The 16,902-nt window shown below is 41.3% G+C and overlaps 1 protein-coding gene across 8 annotated transcripts in view; it reads right to left on the reverse strand.

Moving 5' to 3' along the window:
* The window catches only part of fam184ab (family with sequence similarity 184 member Ab), a 208,649-nt gene that overhangs the window by 98,378 nt on the left and 93,369 nt on the right, over positions 1-16,902 (reverse strand). For all 8 annotated transcript variants that reach the window (XM_063033823.1, XM_063033841.1, XM_063033815.1 and 5 more), the window contains exons 4-5: positions 15,222-15,403; positions 4,293-4,490 (exon numbers count right to left, since the gene is read on the reverse strand). In XM_063033823.1, the coding sequence (XP_062889893.1) occupies positions 4,293-4,490; positions 15,222-15,403 (380 nt within the window). The remainder of the gene's footprint in view (positions 1-4,292; positions 4,491-15,221; positions 15,404-16,902) is intronic.

Raw genomic sequence — 16,902 nt, forward strand, 5'->3', positions numbered from 1 at the left:
TTGGAGTGACGGAGGATGAGAGGTGACCTGATAGAGGCGTATAAGATGATGACAGGCATTGATCGTGTGGATAGTCAGAGGCTTTTTCCCCAGGGCTGAAATGGCTGCCACAAGAGGTCACAGGTTTAAGGTGCTGGGGAGTAGGTACAGAGGAGATGTCAGGGGTAAGTTTTTTACTCAGAGAGTGGTGAGTACGTGGAATGGGCTGCTGGCAACGGTGGTGGAGGCGGATACGACAGGATCTTTTAAGAGTCTTTTGGATAGGTACATGAAGCTTAGCGGGCTATGGGTAAGCCTAGTAATTTCTAAGGTAGGGACATGTTCGGCACAACTTTTTGGGCTGAAGGGACTGTATTGTGCTGTAGGTTTTCTATGTTTCTATCCTTGCTTTTGCATTGTAGTCCTCTCAAAATAAATGCAAACATTGCATTTGGCTTCCTTACTTCCAACTCAACCTGCAAGTTAACCTACTCAAGTAATATACTTTATGTATCTTCTTTTATGTTATTGGCTAGTTTAGCCAGAGAATGCTGAATCTGTGGCATTTGTTGCCACAGGCAGCAGCGGAGCCAAATTTTTAATGTATATTTAAGGCAGAGGTTGATAGATTGTTGATTGGTCAGGGCATAAAGAGATACGGGAAGAAGGCAGGAGACTGAGGCTGAGAGGAAAAATGAATCAGCCATGATGAAATGGTGGAGCAGACTTGATAGGCCAAATGGGTTAATTCTGCTTCTACGTATATGCGGTATTTTTTGCTTTTATGTTGACTTTGGCTTCCCTTGCCAACCATGACTGGGTCATCCTGCCTTCAGAATTCTACTTCTTCTTTGAGATACATCTGTCCTGTGCCTTTTGAATTGCTCCAAGAAACTCCAGCCATTGCTGTTCTGCCATCATCCCTGCTAGTGTCACCTTCTAATCAACTTTGGTCAGCTCCTCTCAGATGCCTCTGTAATTCCCTATAATCCACTGTAGTACTTATACATCTGACTTTATCTTCTCCCACTCAAACTGCTGGGTGAATTCTATCATAATATGATTACTACCTCCAAAAGATTCCTTGAGGAATTGCCATTCCCCTAGAGGCCTCAACAAGAGTTTGCGGACATAAATGGGACACCTGAATGGTATGTTGTCTCCCAGGTGCCAGGGTAGGGACGTCTCGGATTGCTTCCACAACATTTTAGAGAGGGAGGGAGAGCAGCCAAATCTCTTGGTACATATTGGTACCAATGACACAAGAAGGAAAAGCAAAGAGGTCCTGAAAAGAGAACTTAGGGAGCAAGGTAGAAAGCTGAGAAGCAGGACCTCCCAGGAAGTAATTTCTGGATTACTGCCTGTGCCACATGCCAGTGAAGGTAGAAACAGGATGATTTGGCAAATTAATGCATGGATGAGAAGTTGGTGCAGGGGGCAAGGCTTCAGGTTTGTTGGATTATTGGGATCTCTTCTTGGGGAAGTACGACCTGTTCAAAAGCGATGGGTTGCACCTGAATTGGAGGAGAACCAATATTCTCACAGGCAGGTTTGATGCAGCTGCTGGGAAGGGTTTAAACCAATTTGGCAGGTGGGTGGGAACCAAGTGAAGGGACTCAGGTTAGGACAGATGGTTAAAAAAAAAGGATAACATGCAGACAGATGATAGGACATCAGCAGGGTAAGTATCAGTGCATAAGGGAATCTGAATCAAAAAGGGTAGCAAATGCAGCACTCAAGGTCTTATATCATAATGCACGGAGTGTAAGATAAGGAGGATTATCTTGTTGCACTTTTAAAGATTGTTTGGTATAATGTTGTGGCCATCATTAAATCGTGGCTGAAGGATGGTTGTGATTGGGAGCTGAATGTCCAATGTTACACATTGTATGAGAGGGGTAGGAAAGTCAGCATAGAGGGTGGCGTGCCTCTGCTGGTAAAGAATAGCATGAAATCAGTAGAAAGGTGTGACATATCATCAGAAGATGCTGAATCCTTGTAGGTTGTGTTAAAACACTGCAATGGTAAAAGGAATTTGATGGCAGTTATACACAGGCCTCTCAACAGTAGCTAGGATGTGGACCATAGATTGCAACACAAAGTAGAAAAGGTATGTCAAAAGGGCAATATTATGATAGTCATGGGAGATTGGGAAAATCAGATTGGAACTGGATGCCAAGAGAGTGAGTTTGTTGAATGCCTACATGATGTCTTTTTTAGAGCAGTTTGTTGTTGAGCCTGCTAAGGGATCAGCTACACACACAAAATGCTGCCTTGGCTGCTGAGTTTCTCCAGCATTTTGTGCATGTTGCTTAACTTCCAGCATCTGCAGATTTTCGTGTTTATGTTAGGGGATCAGCTACACTGGATTGGGTGTTACGTAATGAACCAGAGGTGATTAGGGAGCTTAAGGTAAAAGAACCCTTCAGAACCACTGATCACAATATGACTGAGTTCAACTTGAAATTTGATAGGGAGAAAGTAAAGTCTGACATAACAGTATTTCAGAGGAGTAAAGGAAATTACAGTGGTATGAAAGACGAGTTAGACAAACTATATTGGAAGGAGATGCTAGCAGGGATGACAGCAGAGCAGCAATGGTGTGAGTTTCTGGGAAAAGTGAGGAAGGTGCAGGATAGATATACTCCAAAAACAAATAAATACTCAAATGGCAAAATAGTACAACCGTGGCTGACAAAGGAAGTCAAAACTAACATAAAAACAAAAGAGAGGGCATACAACAAAGCAAAAATTAGTGGGAAGACAGAGGATTGGGTAGCTTTTACAACCCTACACAGAGCAACTAAAATAATCATTAAGAGGGAAACAGTGAAATATGAAAGCAAGCAAATATGAAAGAGAGATGAGAGTGGATATAGGACCACTAGAAAATGAGACTGGAAAAATAATAATGGGGAACAAGGAGATAGCAGATGAACTAAGTGAGCATTTTGCATCAGTGCTCACTGTGGAAGACACTAGCAATGTGTCACATGTTAAAGGGTGTGAGGGAAGAGAAGTAAATAGCAGTTGCTATGACAAGGGAGAAAGTGCTCAAAAAGCTGAGAGACCTAAGGGTACATAAATCACCTGGACCAGCACTGTACGGTTCTGAAAGAGGTACCGGTAGAGATTGTGGAGGCATTAGTGATGATCTTTCAAAAATTCTTGGACTCTGTATTATGCCGGTTGGACAGGAAAATTACAATTATCACTCTGCTCTTTAAGAAAGGAGGAAGGCAGCAGAAAGAAAATTATAGAGCAGTTAGCCTGACATGGTTGGGAAGATGTTGGAGTCAATTGTTAAGGATGGGGTTATGGAGCACTTGGTGACTCAGGACAAGAAAGGATAAAGTCAGCATGGTTTCCTGAAGGGAATATCTTGCCTGATGAACCTGTTGGAATTCTTGGAGGAGATTACACATAGAATAGACAAAGGGGATGCAGTTATTGGATACATAAAGTGCTGTCACATGAAAGCAGCATCTATTATCAAAGACCTCCACTACCTAAGGCCATGTCCTTTTCACTACTAACATTGGGCAGGAAATCTCACAACACCAGGTTCAGGAACAGTTATTATCCTACAACAATTAGGCTCCTCAATCAGCAGTTAGATCATTCACCACTACTCTGAACTGATTCTATGACCTATACTCACTCTTCCTTCAGTTAGTCCTGACGAAGGGTCTCGGCCTGAAACGTCGACTGCGCCTCTTCCTATAGATGCTGCCTGGCCTGCTGCGTTCACCAGCAACTTTGATGTATGTTGCTATGACCTATAGACTCACTTTCAAGCACTCATTACACAATCATGTTCTCAGTATTATTTTTATTTTCACAATTTGTGTTCTTTTGTATATTGGTTGTTTGTCAGTCTTTATCTGTTTATGTATAGTTTCTTTTTTGTAAAATTCTATTGTATTTCTACTTATTCCTGTAAATGCCTGCAAGAAAGTGAACTCAATGTAGTATATACTACATGTAATCTGATAATAAATTTACTGTGAAAAACTTAGGCATGCTTATCATCTGTCTCAGGAATTAGCCTGCTACGTATATTTTATTTCTACATCTGTTTCATCAGCAGAGATTATTTTGGCAATTAGTGCAAACCCACTTCCCATCCATATCTTTATCCCACCTCCCAACCATCACATCACATCATTTACAATGCATGATACGACCAAGGAATGTGTTAGCTTGGGAACACATGCTGATGATGGAGCTTTGGAAAAGGTCAGTTCGCACTTGTCACAGGACAGTGTAACAAGCCAATGACAGAAAATTCAAGGCCAATGTCGTCCACTTACCAGTTGCAACTTTTTCTTTTCTCTTTCACTTGTGCCTTGAACAGATTCTAATGCAGATTGATGTTTTTCAGATAACTCCTCCATACTTTTCCTGAAGGTTTCCTTTAGAAATCTAGTTTCCTCTTCAAGCTTGTGGTGCAGGTTTGTTATCTCCTGTTCATAATATTGCCTTTGCATTTCTTTTTCTTCATTTAAGGACTGCAGTTAAAAATCATACACTGAGTGACAAGCATAATATTAAGCATTAGATCTTGCAGGGTTCAAAGGAGTTAGCACTGGGGTCCAATTTCTATATCAACTACATTTTCATTGGATTTGAAAAGGACTCATTCATTTTTATACACCTCTGTCTTATTTTTTAATTCCCTCATGAATCAAATATAAAGTAGGATCAAAATAGTAATTAGATTTGATGGAAAGTCAACATGGACAGTTAATATTTGGAATGAACTAAGTATCAGTAGAATTATTTGATACAAGATTAAGAGTGGGAATTCTACACACTGACTGATGGACAATAGTTCAAGTTCAAGTTCAATTTCAAGTTCAGTTGTCAGTCAACCATACACATGAAAGCAGCCAAATGAAACAGGGTGCAAGGTGCAAAACACAGTACCAACAGTCACACACAGCATACACCAGATATAGCACATCAGAATCAGAATCAGGTTTATTATCACCGACATGTGACGTGAAATTTGTTAACTTAGCAGCAGCAGTTCAATGTAATACATAATCTAGCAGAGAGAGAAAAAAAATAAAAAAAAAACATAATAATAAATAAAAAAGTAAATCAATTATGTATATTGAATAGATTATTTAAAAACTGTGCAAAAACAGAAATACTGTATATTAAAAAAAACGAGGTAGTGTCTGAAGATTCAAGGTCCATTTGGGAATTGGATGGCAGAGGGGAAGAAGCTGTTCCCAAATCACTGAGTGTGTGCCTTCAGGCTTCTGTACCTCCTACCTGATGGTAACAGTGAGAAAAGGGCATGCCCTGGGTGCTGGAGGTCCTTAATAATGGACGCTGCCTTTCTGAGACACCGCTCCCTAAAGATGTCCTGGGTACTTTGTAGACTAGTGCCCAAGATGGAACTGACTAGATTTACAACCTTTTGCAGCTTCTTTTGGTTCTGTGCAGTAGCCCCTCCATACCAGACAGTGATGCAGCCTGTCAGAATGCCCTCCATGGTACAACTATAGAAGTTTTTGTGTGTATTTGTTGACATGCCAAATCGCTTCAAAGTCCTAATAAAGTATAGTCGCTGTCTTGCCTTCTTTATGACTACATCAATATGTTGGGACCAGGTTATGGCCTCAGAGATCTTGACACCCAGGAACTTGAAGCTGCTCACTCACTCCACTTTTGATCCCTCTATGAGGATAGGTGAGGATAGGTATGTGTTCCTTCGTCTTACCCTTCCTGAAGCCCACAATCAGCTCTTTCGTCTTCCTGACGCTGAGTGCCATGTTGTTGTTATGGCACCATTCCACTAGTTGGCATATCTCACTCCTGTATGCCCTCTCGTCACCACCTGAGATTCTACCAACAATGGTTGTATCGTCAGCAAATTTGTAGATGGTATTTGAGCTATGCCTAGCCACACAGTCACGTGTATACAGAAAGTAGAGCAGTTGGCTAAGCTCACACCCCTGAGGTGCGCGAGAGTTGATCGTCAGCGAAAAGGATATGTTATCACCAATCTGCACAGACTGTGGTGTTCCGGTTAGGAGGTCGAGGATCCAATTACAGAGGGAGGTACAGAGGCCCAGGTTCTGCAACTTCTCAATCAGGATTGTGGGAATGATGGTATTAAATGCTGAGCTATAGTCGATGAACAGCATCCTGACGTAGGTGCTTGTGTTGTCCGGGATAGTCTAAAGCCCTGTGAAGAGCCATGAAGATTGTGTCTGCCGTTGACCTATTGTGACGATAGGCAAATTGCAATGGGTCCAAGTCCTTGCTGAGGCAGGAGTTCAGTCTAGTCATAACCAACCTCTCAAAGCATTTCATCGCTGTTGATGTGAGTGCTATCGGGCGATAGCCGTTAAGGCAGCCCACATTATTCTTCTTTGGCACTGGTACAATTGTTGCCTTTTTGAAGCAAGTGGGAACTTCCGCCCATAGCAGTGAGAGGTTGAAAATGTCCTTGAATACTCCCGCTAGTTAGTTGGTACAGGTTTTCAGAGCCTTACCAGGTACTCTATCGGGAACTTCTGCCTTGCGAGGGTTCACCTTTAAGGACAGTCTAACATTGGCTACTGAGACAGAGATCACAGGGTCATCAGGTGCAGCAGGGATCTTCACAGCTGTAGTTATGTTCTCCCTTTCAAAGCGTGCATAGAAGGCATTGAGTTCAATGGGTAGTGAAGCATCGCTGCCATTCATACTATTGGGTTTTGCTTTGTAATGTCTTGCAGTCCCTGTCAGAGTTGCCGTGCATCTGATATCGCCTCCAACCTCATTCAGAATTGTCCCTTTGCCCTTGAAATAGCCCTCCGCAAATCATACCTGGTTTTCTGTTACAGGCCTGGGTGCCAGACTTGAATGCCACAGATCTGGCCTTCAGCAGACGACATACGTCCTGGTTCATCCACGGCTTCTGGTTTGGGAAATTACAGTAAGTGTCTGTAGGAACAGACTCATCCCCACAGGTTTTAATGAAATCGGTAACAACGGCAGCTTACTCATCCAGATTCAAAGGTGAATCCCTCAATACAGTCCAGTTCACCTATTTAAAACAGTCCTGTAGGCGCTCCTGTGCTTATGAAAGCAAAAACCTTAAAAATATATTAAAAGTAATATAGTCCAAGTCCCCTGAGTGTCATGGCTGTAGATTGATGGTGTATGGACGTTGTTCTGATGCCATGTTTCTGATTACAAGTTTGTAGTATTTTTCCGCCTCATGCAAGTGCAGCTGCAGATGAACACAATCCAGCTTTGGGTCTTGCACTGAGGAACACTGGATGGCAGCGCCAACAGATGGGTCAGCCCCCAACCTAACGCAGAATCAAGCCGCATACAACCAGTCCCGGTGTCTCCTATTCCGGCAGCCACAAGACGCGACCTCGAGGCATGACAGCCTTGTCTGTTGAACAACCAAGGCAACACAACTCCCCTGCTACACACAAAATACTCTGCAGATGCTGGGGTCAAAGCAACACTCACAACACACTGGAGGAACTGGTGGTCCCACACTCCCCCCACCTTCTTTATAGGGGCTCTGTCCCTTCCCTCTTCAGTCCTGACGAAGGGTTCCAGCCCGAAACATTGACTGATCATTTCCACAGATGCTGCCCAACCTGCTGAGTTCCTCCAGCGTGTTGTGAGTGTTGCTACAACTCCCCTGCCGTCAGTCTCACCAACGAACCGTTGAATTGGACTCACAGTATTCTACATTATCATTGTCTAACAGAGTCTTGCGATCACAACAAAAAGGTCCGAGATAATCACCTGCACCGCCTGTTGAATTGTACATGATCTGACACCTTTCTCCATGGGTACCTGAAGCAGGTTGCAAGAGAACAACAAGAAGCAGGCAACAAGTCCAGCATCATCCAGCAACCCGCTATTGGGGTAGACCTGCAGTATTTCGTGTTCTTAATATCCAGCAGTGCTTGCATTTGTGAAAAAGACATAAAAGACAAACAATAGCACCTTTGTTTGGACCCAGAGATGCCGCAGTATCCGAGCGTGTCATCATCGTACCAGTCTTTTCATAGGTCATTATTCTCATGTCACTTTTTAAATGTTGCTTTTAGTTTAACCTCTAAATCTATTTATCATGACATTAGTTCTGATTAGATTGCATAAAACTACATTGCATCCATATTGTACTAAAATATTTTTCAAAATCTGTTACTTATTTGGCTTACAACTTTTTCCTAGCAGTTAATCTGGCCAAGATCTCTTTTCATTTTAATTATGTTATTTAATGACCAATCCAAAAACTATAACTTTGACTGTTCTTTCCATTTTCAATATTTGTCAAAACCCCTCTTTTAACTCAGCTCGTATGCTACACCTATTTAGTTATTCAGAGCCGAATTTGAAAGTGCTTCTTCCTCCTCCTCCTCTGGCAGTCCTTGTGCCTTGAGTTTAATTTGCTTTCACTCAATGAAGCAACAGGATCTGCAGATTTTGCCGCAGGTAGAACGGGTAGTGTCTGATGGAGTTGGTGGGTGGGAAGTCATCCATTCTTTCTGTTGCTTGTGCACACCTTCATGTTCTTCCAGTGACTTCATGGATGCTTTTTCTCCATTTTGAGTGATCAAGGGCCATAATCCCCATGTCACTGAGAATGTTACATGTTTTCAAGACAACTTTCAAAACATACTGAAGCAGTTTCTTTCTCCACCTGGAAACCTCTTGCCTGTTAACAGGACTTGGGATGAACTCTTTTTTCAAAGGATCTAGTCTCTGGCATGCAGATGATGTCACTAATCCTCCAGTCTTGGTTAACTCAAATTGCTAGGCAGGGAATATTGGCCTCTGAGAGGATACTAACAAAGGTTTGCCCATCCTGTTGGTTGAAAAGGATAATTTTTCACACAACATATTAATTTGAGTTTCTTTTGATATTTTACTTAAAATCTTTCCAAATTGAATGTGTACCCCTAGATCTTTCCCACATATTTCTCACATATCTTTCACTATACAGGTCGACCTTCACTAATCCAGCACCATTGGGACCTGAGGAGTGCTGGATTAGTGAAAATGCCGAACTACAGAAGGATCACATTAAGCACAATCAGTGCCAGATTATCGAAAGGAACTGGATTACAGGTCATCGGATTAGTGAAGGTCGAGCTGTATTACCAAATGGATGGTTATAGTTGGGAGCTGAATGTCCAAGGTTACACATTATATCGGAGGGGGTGGTAAAGTTTGACATCAAATCAGTAGAAAGATGTGACATAGGATCAGAGGATGTTGAATCCTTGTGGAATGAATTAAGAAACAGCAAGGGTAAAAGGACATTGATGACAGTTATATACAGTCCTCCCAACAGTGGCTAGGAGCTGGACCACAGGTCACAACAGGAAGCAGCAAAGCTGAGTCAAAAGGGCTGATGTTATGGTAGTCATGGGCGATTGGGAAAATCAGGTTAGTAATAAATCTCAAAAGAGTGAGTTTGTTGAATGCCTACGAGATAGCTTTTTAGAGCAGTTTGTTGTTGAGCCTACTAGGGGATTAGCTACACTGGATTGGGTGTTATGTGATGAACTGGAGGCGATTAGGGAGCTTAAGGTAAAAGAACCCTTAGGAACCAGTGATCACAATATGATTGTGTTCAACTTGAAATCTGATAGGGAGAAAGTAAAGTCTGATGTAGCAGTAGTTATAAAGAAGGCAAGACAGCGACTATACTTTATTAGGAGTTTGAAGAGATATGGCATGTCAACAGATACACTTGAAAACTTCTATAGATGTACAATGGAGAGCATTCTGATGGGCTGCATCACTGTCTGGTATGCGGCGGGGGGGGGGGGCGGTGGCTACTGCACAGGACCGAAAGAAGCTGCAAAGGGTTGTAAATCTAGTCAGCTCCATCATGGGTACTATCCTACAAAGTACCCAGGACATCTTCAGGTGTCTCAGAAAGGCAGCGTCCATTATTAAGGACCTCCAGCACCCAGGGCATGCCCTTTTCTCACTGTTACCATCAGATAGGAGGTACAGAAGCCTGAAGGCACTCACTCAGTAATTCAGGAACAGCTTTTTCCCCTCTGCCATCCAATTCCTAAATGGACGTGGAACCCTTGGACACTACCTCACTTTTTTTAATATACAATATTTCTGTTTTTTGCACTTTTAAAATCTATTCAATATACGTATACCGTAATTGATTTACTTATTTGTTTATTATTATTATTTTTTTTCTCTTCTACATTATGTATTGCACTGAACTGTTGCTATGTTAACAAATTTTACATCACATGCCGGTGATAATAAACCTAATTCTGATTGATTCTGGGTAAGGGTACAGTGGTACGAGAAAAGAGTTGGCCAAAGTAAATTGGAAGAAGCTGCTGGCAGGGATATCAGCAGAGCAGCAATGGCATGTGTTTCTGGGAAAAATGAGGGAGGTACAGGACATGTGTATTCCAAAAATGAAGAAATACTCAAATGGTAAAATAGTACAACCATGGCTGACAAGGGAAGTCAAAGCTATTGTAAATGCAAAGGAAAGGGCATACAACAAAGCAAAAATTAGTGGGAAGATAGAGCATTAGGAAGTTTTTGAAAACCTATAGAGAGCAACCAAAAAATCATTAGAAGGGAAAAGGTGAAATATGAAAGCAAGCTAGCAAATAATATCACAGTGGATAGTAAAAGTTTTTTCAGGTATGTTAAAAAAAAGAGAAACGAGAGCGGATATAGAACCGCTAGAAAATGAGGGAGGAGAAATAATAATGGGGGACAAGGAGATGGCTGATGAACTAAATGATTATTTTGCATCAGTCTTCACTGTTGTGCCTGATGTTGTAGTGTGTGAAGGATTAGAAATGCGTGAAGTTACTGTTTCAAGAGTGAAGGTGCTTAAAAAACTGAAAGACCTAAAGGTACATAAGTCACCTGGACCAGAGGAACTGTACCCTAGGGTTCTGAAAGAGGTAGCATTAGTGATTGTGGTGGCATTAGAAATGATCTTTCAAAAATCATTGGACTCTGGTATTGTGCCAGCGGACTGGAAAATTGCAAATGTTACTCCACTCTTTAAGGAAGGAGGAAGGCAGCAGAAAGGAAATTACAGTCCAGTTAGCCTGCTCTCAGTGGTTGGGAAGATGTTAGAGTCAATTGTTAAGGATGAGGTGATGGAGTACTTGAAGACACAGGACAAGATAGTGCAAAGTCAGCGTGGTTTCCTTCAGGGAAAATCCTGCCTGACGAACCTGTTGGAACTTTGAGGAGATTACAAGTAGGATAGATAAAGGGGATGCAGTGGATGTTGTATATTAGGACTTTCAGAAGACCTTTGACAAGGCACCACACGAGGCTGCTTATCAAGTTATGAGCCCGTGGTATTACAGGAAAGTTACTAACATGGCTAGAGCATTGGCTGATTGGTAGGAGGCAGCAAGTGGGAATAAAATGATCCTTTTCTGGTTGGCTGCCAGTGACTAATGGTGTTCTGCAGGGGTCAGTGTTGGGACTACTTCTTTTTATGCTGTATATAAATTATTTAGATGATGAAATAGATGGCTTTGTTGCTAAGTTTGCAGATGATATGAAGATTGATGGAGGGGCAGGTAGTGTTGAGGAAACAGGTAGGATGCAGAAGGACTTAGATTAGGAGAATGGGCAAGAAAGTGGCAAATGAAACACAATGTTGGAAAATGCATGGTCATGCACTTTGGTAGTAGAAATAAATGTGCGGACTATCTTCTAAATGGGCAGAAAATCCAGGAATCTGAGATGCAGAGGGACTTGGGAGTCCTTCTGCAGAACACCCTGAAGGTTAACTTGCAGGTTGAGTCAGTGGTGAGGAAGGCAAATGCCATGTCAGCATTCATTTCAAGAGGTCTAGAATACAAGAGCAAGGATGTGATGCTGAGGCTTTATAAGGCACTGATGAGGCCTCACCTTGAGTATTGTGAACAGTTTTGGTCCCCTCATCTCAGAAAAGATGTGCTGGCATTGGAACAGGTCCAGAGCAGGTTCACAAGGATGATTCCAAGAATGAAAGGGTTATTATACGAGGAACGTTTGATGGCTCTGGGTCTGTACTCGCCGGAATTCAGAAGGATGAGGAGGGATCTTATTGAAACCTTTCGAATGTTGAAAGGCCTAGTCAGAGCAGATGTGGAAAGGATGTTTCCCATGGTGGGAGAGTCTAGGACAATAGGGAACAGCCTCAGGATAGAGGGGTGCCCTTTCAAAACAGAGATGCAGAGAAATTTCTTTAGCCAGAGGGTGGTGACTTTGTGGAATTTGTTGCCCCATGCATCTGTGGAGGCGAGGTCATTGGGTGTATTTAAGGCAGAGACTGACAGATTCTTGATTGGACATGGCATCAAACATTACAGGAGAAGGCTGGGAAGTGGGGTTGAGGAGGAGATTAAAAAAATGTATCAGCCATAATTGAATAGCGGAGCAGACCTGATGGTCCAGATGGCCTAATTCTGCTCCTATGCTTTATGGTCTTAGGGTCTAAATGAAAGTTTTGAAAGATCCTTCTAATAGATGCAAATACTCCACCTTTTCATTGATATGCTAAATTGATCAGAATCAGAATCAGGTTTATTATCACCAGCATGTGACGTGAAATGTGTTAACTTAGCAGAGCAGTTCAATGCAGTAGATAATCTACAGAGAAAAAAATAATAACAATAAGCAAGTAAATCAATTACATATATTTAATAGAATTAAACAAACGTGCAAAAACAGAAATAATGTATATTAAAAAAAGGCAAGGTACTGTCCATTTTGGAATCGCATGGCAGAGGGGAAGAAGCTGTTCCTGAATCGCTGAGTGTGTGCCTTCAGGCTTCTGTATCTCCTACCTGATGGTAACAGTGAGAAAAGGGCATTCCCCAGGTGCTGGAGGCCCTTAATAACAGATGTTACCTTTCTGAGACACTGCTCCCTAAAGATGGGTACTGGGTACTTTGTAGGTTCGTACCCAAGATGGAGCCGACTAGATTAAGTGCTACTGTTGAACATTTTTAAGTTTATAACCTGTAAGAGCCCTTTTTTTCATATTCCACATGGAATTTTCCCACCAATTTCCTTTTCTCTACATGAAATCATCATGGCAACAGTGAACAATTTTTAGTGACTCCACTCTACCACTACAAATTCAGCATAAGCAACCTACCGCATATTATCAAAACGAACATTGCACCCGAGTTCACTGGGTATTTTAATTATATGTTCTTCGGTTTGGGAGGAAGAGAATTTGTCACTAGGTCAATAATTTCATCTTCATTTAGGAGATACAGTTGAAGTCAGAAGTTTACATACACCTTAGCCAAATATATTTAAACTCAATTTTTCACAATTCCTGACATTTAATCCTAGAAAACATTCGCTGTCTTAGGTCAGTTAGGATCACTACTATATCTTGAGAATGTGAAATGTCAGAATAATAGAGAGAATGATTTATTTCAGCTTTTACTTCTTTCATCACTTTCCCAGTGGGTCAGAAGTTTACATACACTTCATTAGTATTTGGTAGCATTGCCCTTAAGTTGCTTAACTTGGGTCAAACGTTTTGGGTGGCCTTCCACAAGCTTCTCACAGTAAGCTTCTGAAATTTTGTTCCATTCCTCCGGACAGAACTGGTGTAACTAAGTCAGGTTTGTAGGCCCCCTTGCTCCCACACGCTTTTTCAGTTCTGCCCACAAATTTTCTATCGGATTGAGGTCAGGGCTTTGTGATGGCCACTCCAATACCATGACTTTGTTGTCCTTAAGCAATTTTGTTGCAACCTTGGAGGTATGCTTGGGGTCATTGACAATTTGGAAGACCCATTTGCGACCGAGCTTTAACTTCCTGGCTGATGTCTTGAGATGTTGCTTCAATATATCCACATATTTTCCTTCCTCATGATGCCATCTATTTTGTGAAGTGCACCAGTCCCTCCGGCAGCAAAGCACCCCCACAACATGATGCTGCCACCCCCATGCTTCATGGTTGGGATGGTGTTCTTCGGCTTGCAAGCCTCACTCTTTTTCCTCCAAACATAACGATGGTCATTATGGTCAAACAGTTTAATTTTTGTTTCATCAGACCAGAGGACATTTCTCTAAAAAGTAAGATCTTTGTCCCTACTTGCAAACTGTAGTCTGGCTGTTTAATGGCAGTTTTGGAGCAGTGGCTTCTTCCTTGCTGAGCAGCCTTTCAGGTTATGTCGATATAGGACTCGTTTTACTGTGGATATAGGTACTTGTCCACCTGTTTCCTCCAGCATCTTCACAAGGGGTCCTTTGCTGTTGTTCTGGGATTGATTTGCACTTTTCGCGCCAAAGTAGTCATCTCTAGGAGACAGAATGCGTCTCCTTCCTGAGCGGTATGACAGCTGTGTAGTCCCATGGTGTTTATACTTGCATACTATTGTTTGTACAGATGAACGTAGCACCTTCAGGCATTTGGAAGTTGCTCCCAAGGATGAACCAGACTTGACATCATTTTCTGACCTCAATCCGACAGAAGATTTGTGGGCAGAACTGAAAAACAGTGTGCGAACAAGGAGGCCTACAAACCTTACTCAGTTACATCAGCTCTGTCTGGAGGAATGGAACAAAATTCCAGCAACTTATTGTGAGAAGCTTGTGGAAGGCTACCCAAAATGTTTGACCCAAGTTAAACAATTTAAAGGCAATGCTACCAAATACTAACAAAGTGTATGTAAACTTCTGACCCACTGGGGAAGTGATGAAAGAAATAAAAGCTGAAATAAATGATTCTCTCTACTATTATTCTGACATTTCACATTCTTAAAATAAAGTAGTGATCCTAACTGACCTAAGACAGGGAATGTTTTCTAGGATTAAATGTCAGGAATTGTGAAAAACTGAGTTTAAGTGTATTTGGCTAAGGTGTATATAAACTTCTGACTTCAACTGTATATACAGCTATATTCATACAAACAAATCCAACTCACCCCTCAGAGCTGGGAAGTAACTTAAAAGATAATGAGTGAAAAATACATATTATACATGCTTAACAATGTTATGTTCACTAATATGAAAGACATTTAGCTTTGTTAGCAAAGGGAAACTACTTTAAAATAAAACTATTATATACACAAGAGATTCTGTAGATGTATTTATGCATTTTCCTAGTCATAGAAATTCAATATTGAAAGGATGAAGTGGCATCAATCAATTTAAATTTCTTTGTATTTGCATTACTTCCAAAATATCTAAACTACCAAAGTTCCTTTTGATATTAAACATCTTAAAAATTAAAAGCACAACCTTCTCAATGGCCATTAGTTGTTGCCTCTGTTGCTCATCCAAGGTCTGCTTGCTGTTTCGCAAGGTATTCCTTTCCTCTTCAAGATTAGATAACTTCTCCATTAATCTACAGTGCTGTAACTCCAGTTCTTGGATTGTAGCTTCTTTAGTCATCTGTGTGGCTTGAAGTGTTCCAATGTGACCTAAAACCAACACAAAGCACTTTTATATAATTGTTCCGTGATTATCCATGATCTCTCATATTAGAATACAACTATCATACTTAGTTACTGTACATCCATGGATCTGTGGTTAAAAGATTCCAGTTAAATTCATTCCCTGGTTTTGAAAAAAATCTTTAAATCAAAGTACCACCTACGCTCTGAGGTGGATGTTATAGAATCTATGATACAAAAGAAATATTTCAGAGGTTCTGGACAACAGCTATTTACCAATTAATACAATTAAAGGAATTGATATTGTCATTATCATATCCTTATTTGTGGGAAACTGGTTACTTATTAATGCACATGCAAAAATAGTTGAGAAATTAAGAGGTCAAAACGATGCTGTATGAGTGTGAATCTCTCTTAATTAAAACGTGCAGTTGCATGTTTTAAATTAAAACAAAAAACATTTAGCATCTATTTGTAAACTTCACTGTAGGCCAAAGTTCAAAGGCGTAAATACACAATAATATAAGCAATGTTACAGAAAGTGCTGACAATTTTCCCAGGGCTTTGGCTGAGCTCCTTGGATTGTCATTAACACCAGTAATGTACTGGAAGACTGCATGATAGCTAATGTTGCCCCTGTACTTAAGAAGGGTAGCAAGGACAAGTGCAGGATTTACGGGCTGGTGAGCCTTACATTATTGATGGGAAACTTATTGGATGGGATTCTAAGAGAGAGGATTTATTGAACTTGGAAAGGCAAGCACTGATTAAAGATAATCAGCAGTGCTTTGTGTGTGGGAAATTCAATATCATGAATGAGACTGAGCTTTTTGGAGAGGTGATCAAGAGGACCGATGAGGATGGGCAATACAGGTTAAAAACATGGACTTCAGCAAGGCCAAGGCCATGGCTGACCACAAGAGATTCTGCGTTTGCTGGAAATCCACAGTAACACATAAAATGCTGGAGGAATTCAGCAGGTCAGGCAGCATCAAGGGAAAGGAATAGTCGATGTTTCTGGCTGAGATGGAGATCCTTCATCAGAACACATCAGTGTTACTAACAGCACTAAAGAGCTGATGTTTCGGACCGAGACTCTGCACTACTAAAGAAAGGTCACGGCCCGAAATGTTGACTCTTTATTCCTTTCCATAGATACTGCCTGACCTGCTGAGTTCCTCTAACATTTTGTACATGAGGAAGTGATGTAGAAGAATACAACCATAAGACCATAAGACATAGGAGCAGAATTATGCCATTTGGCCCATTGAACACATGGGATCCAGAGTGAGCTAGCCATTTGTATACAACAATGGCTTGGTGTACGCAAAGAGAGGGTGGTAGTGGAAGGTCTTTTTGTTAATATTGTAAGCCTGAGACCAGTGCTGTGCCACAGGGATCGGTGCAGGGTCCTCTGTTGTTCACCATTTATATAAATGATTTGGATAAGAACATAGGTGGCATGATTAACAAGTTTGTAGATGACATCAAAATAGTTTCTATAATGGACAAGGAAGTAGTACAAC

The sequence above is a fragment of the Mobula hypostoma genome, chromosome 2, assembly GCF_963921235.1.
Source record: "Mobula hypostoma chromosome 2, sMobHyp1.1, whole genome shotgun sequence".
NCBI lineage: Eukaryota > Metazoa > Chordata > Chondrichthyes > Myliobatiformes > Myliobatidae > Mobula > Mobula hypostoma.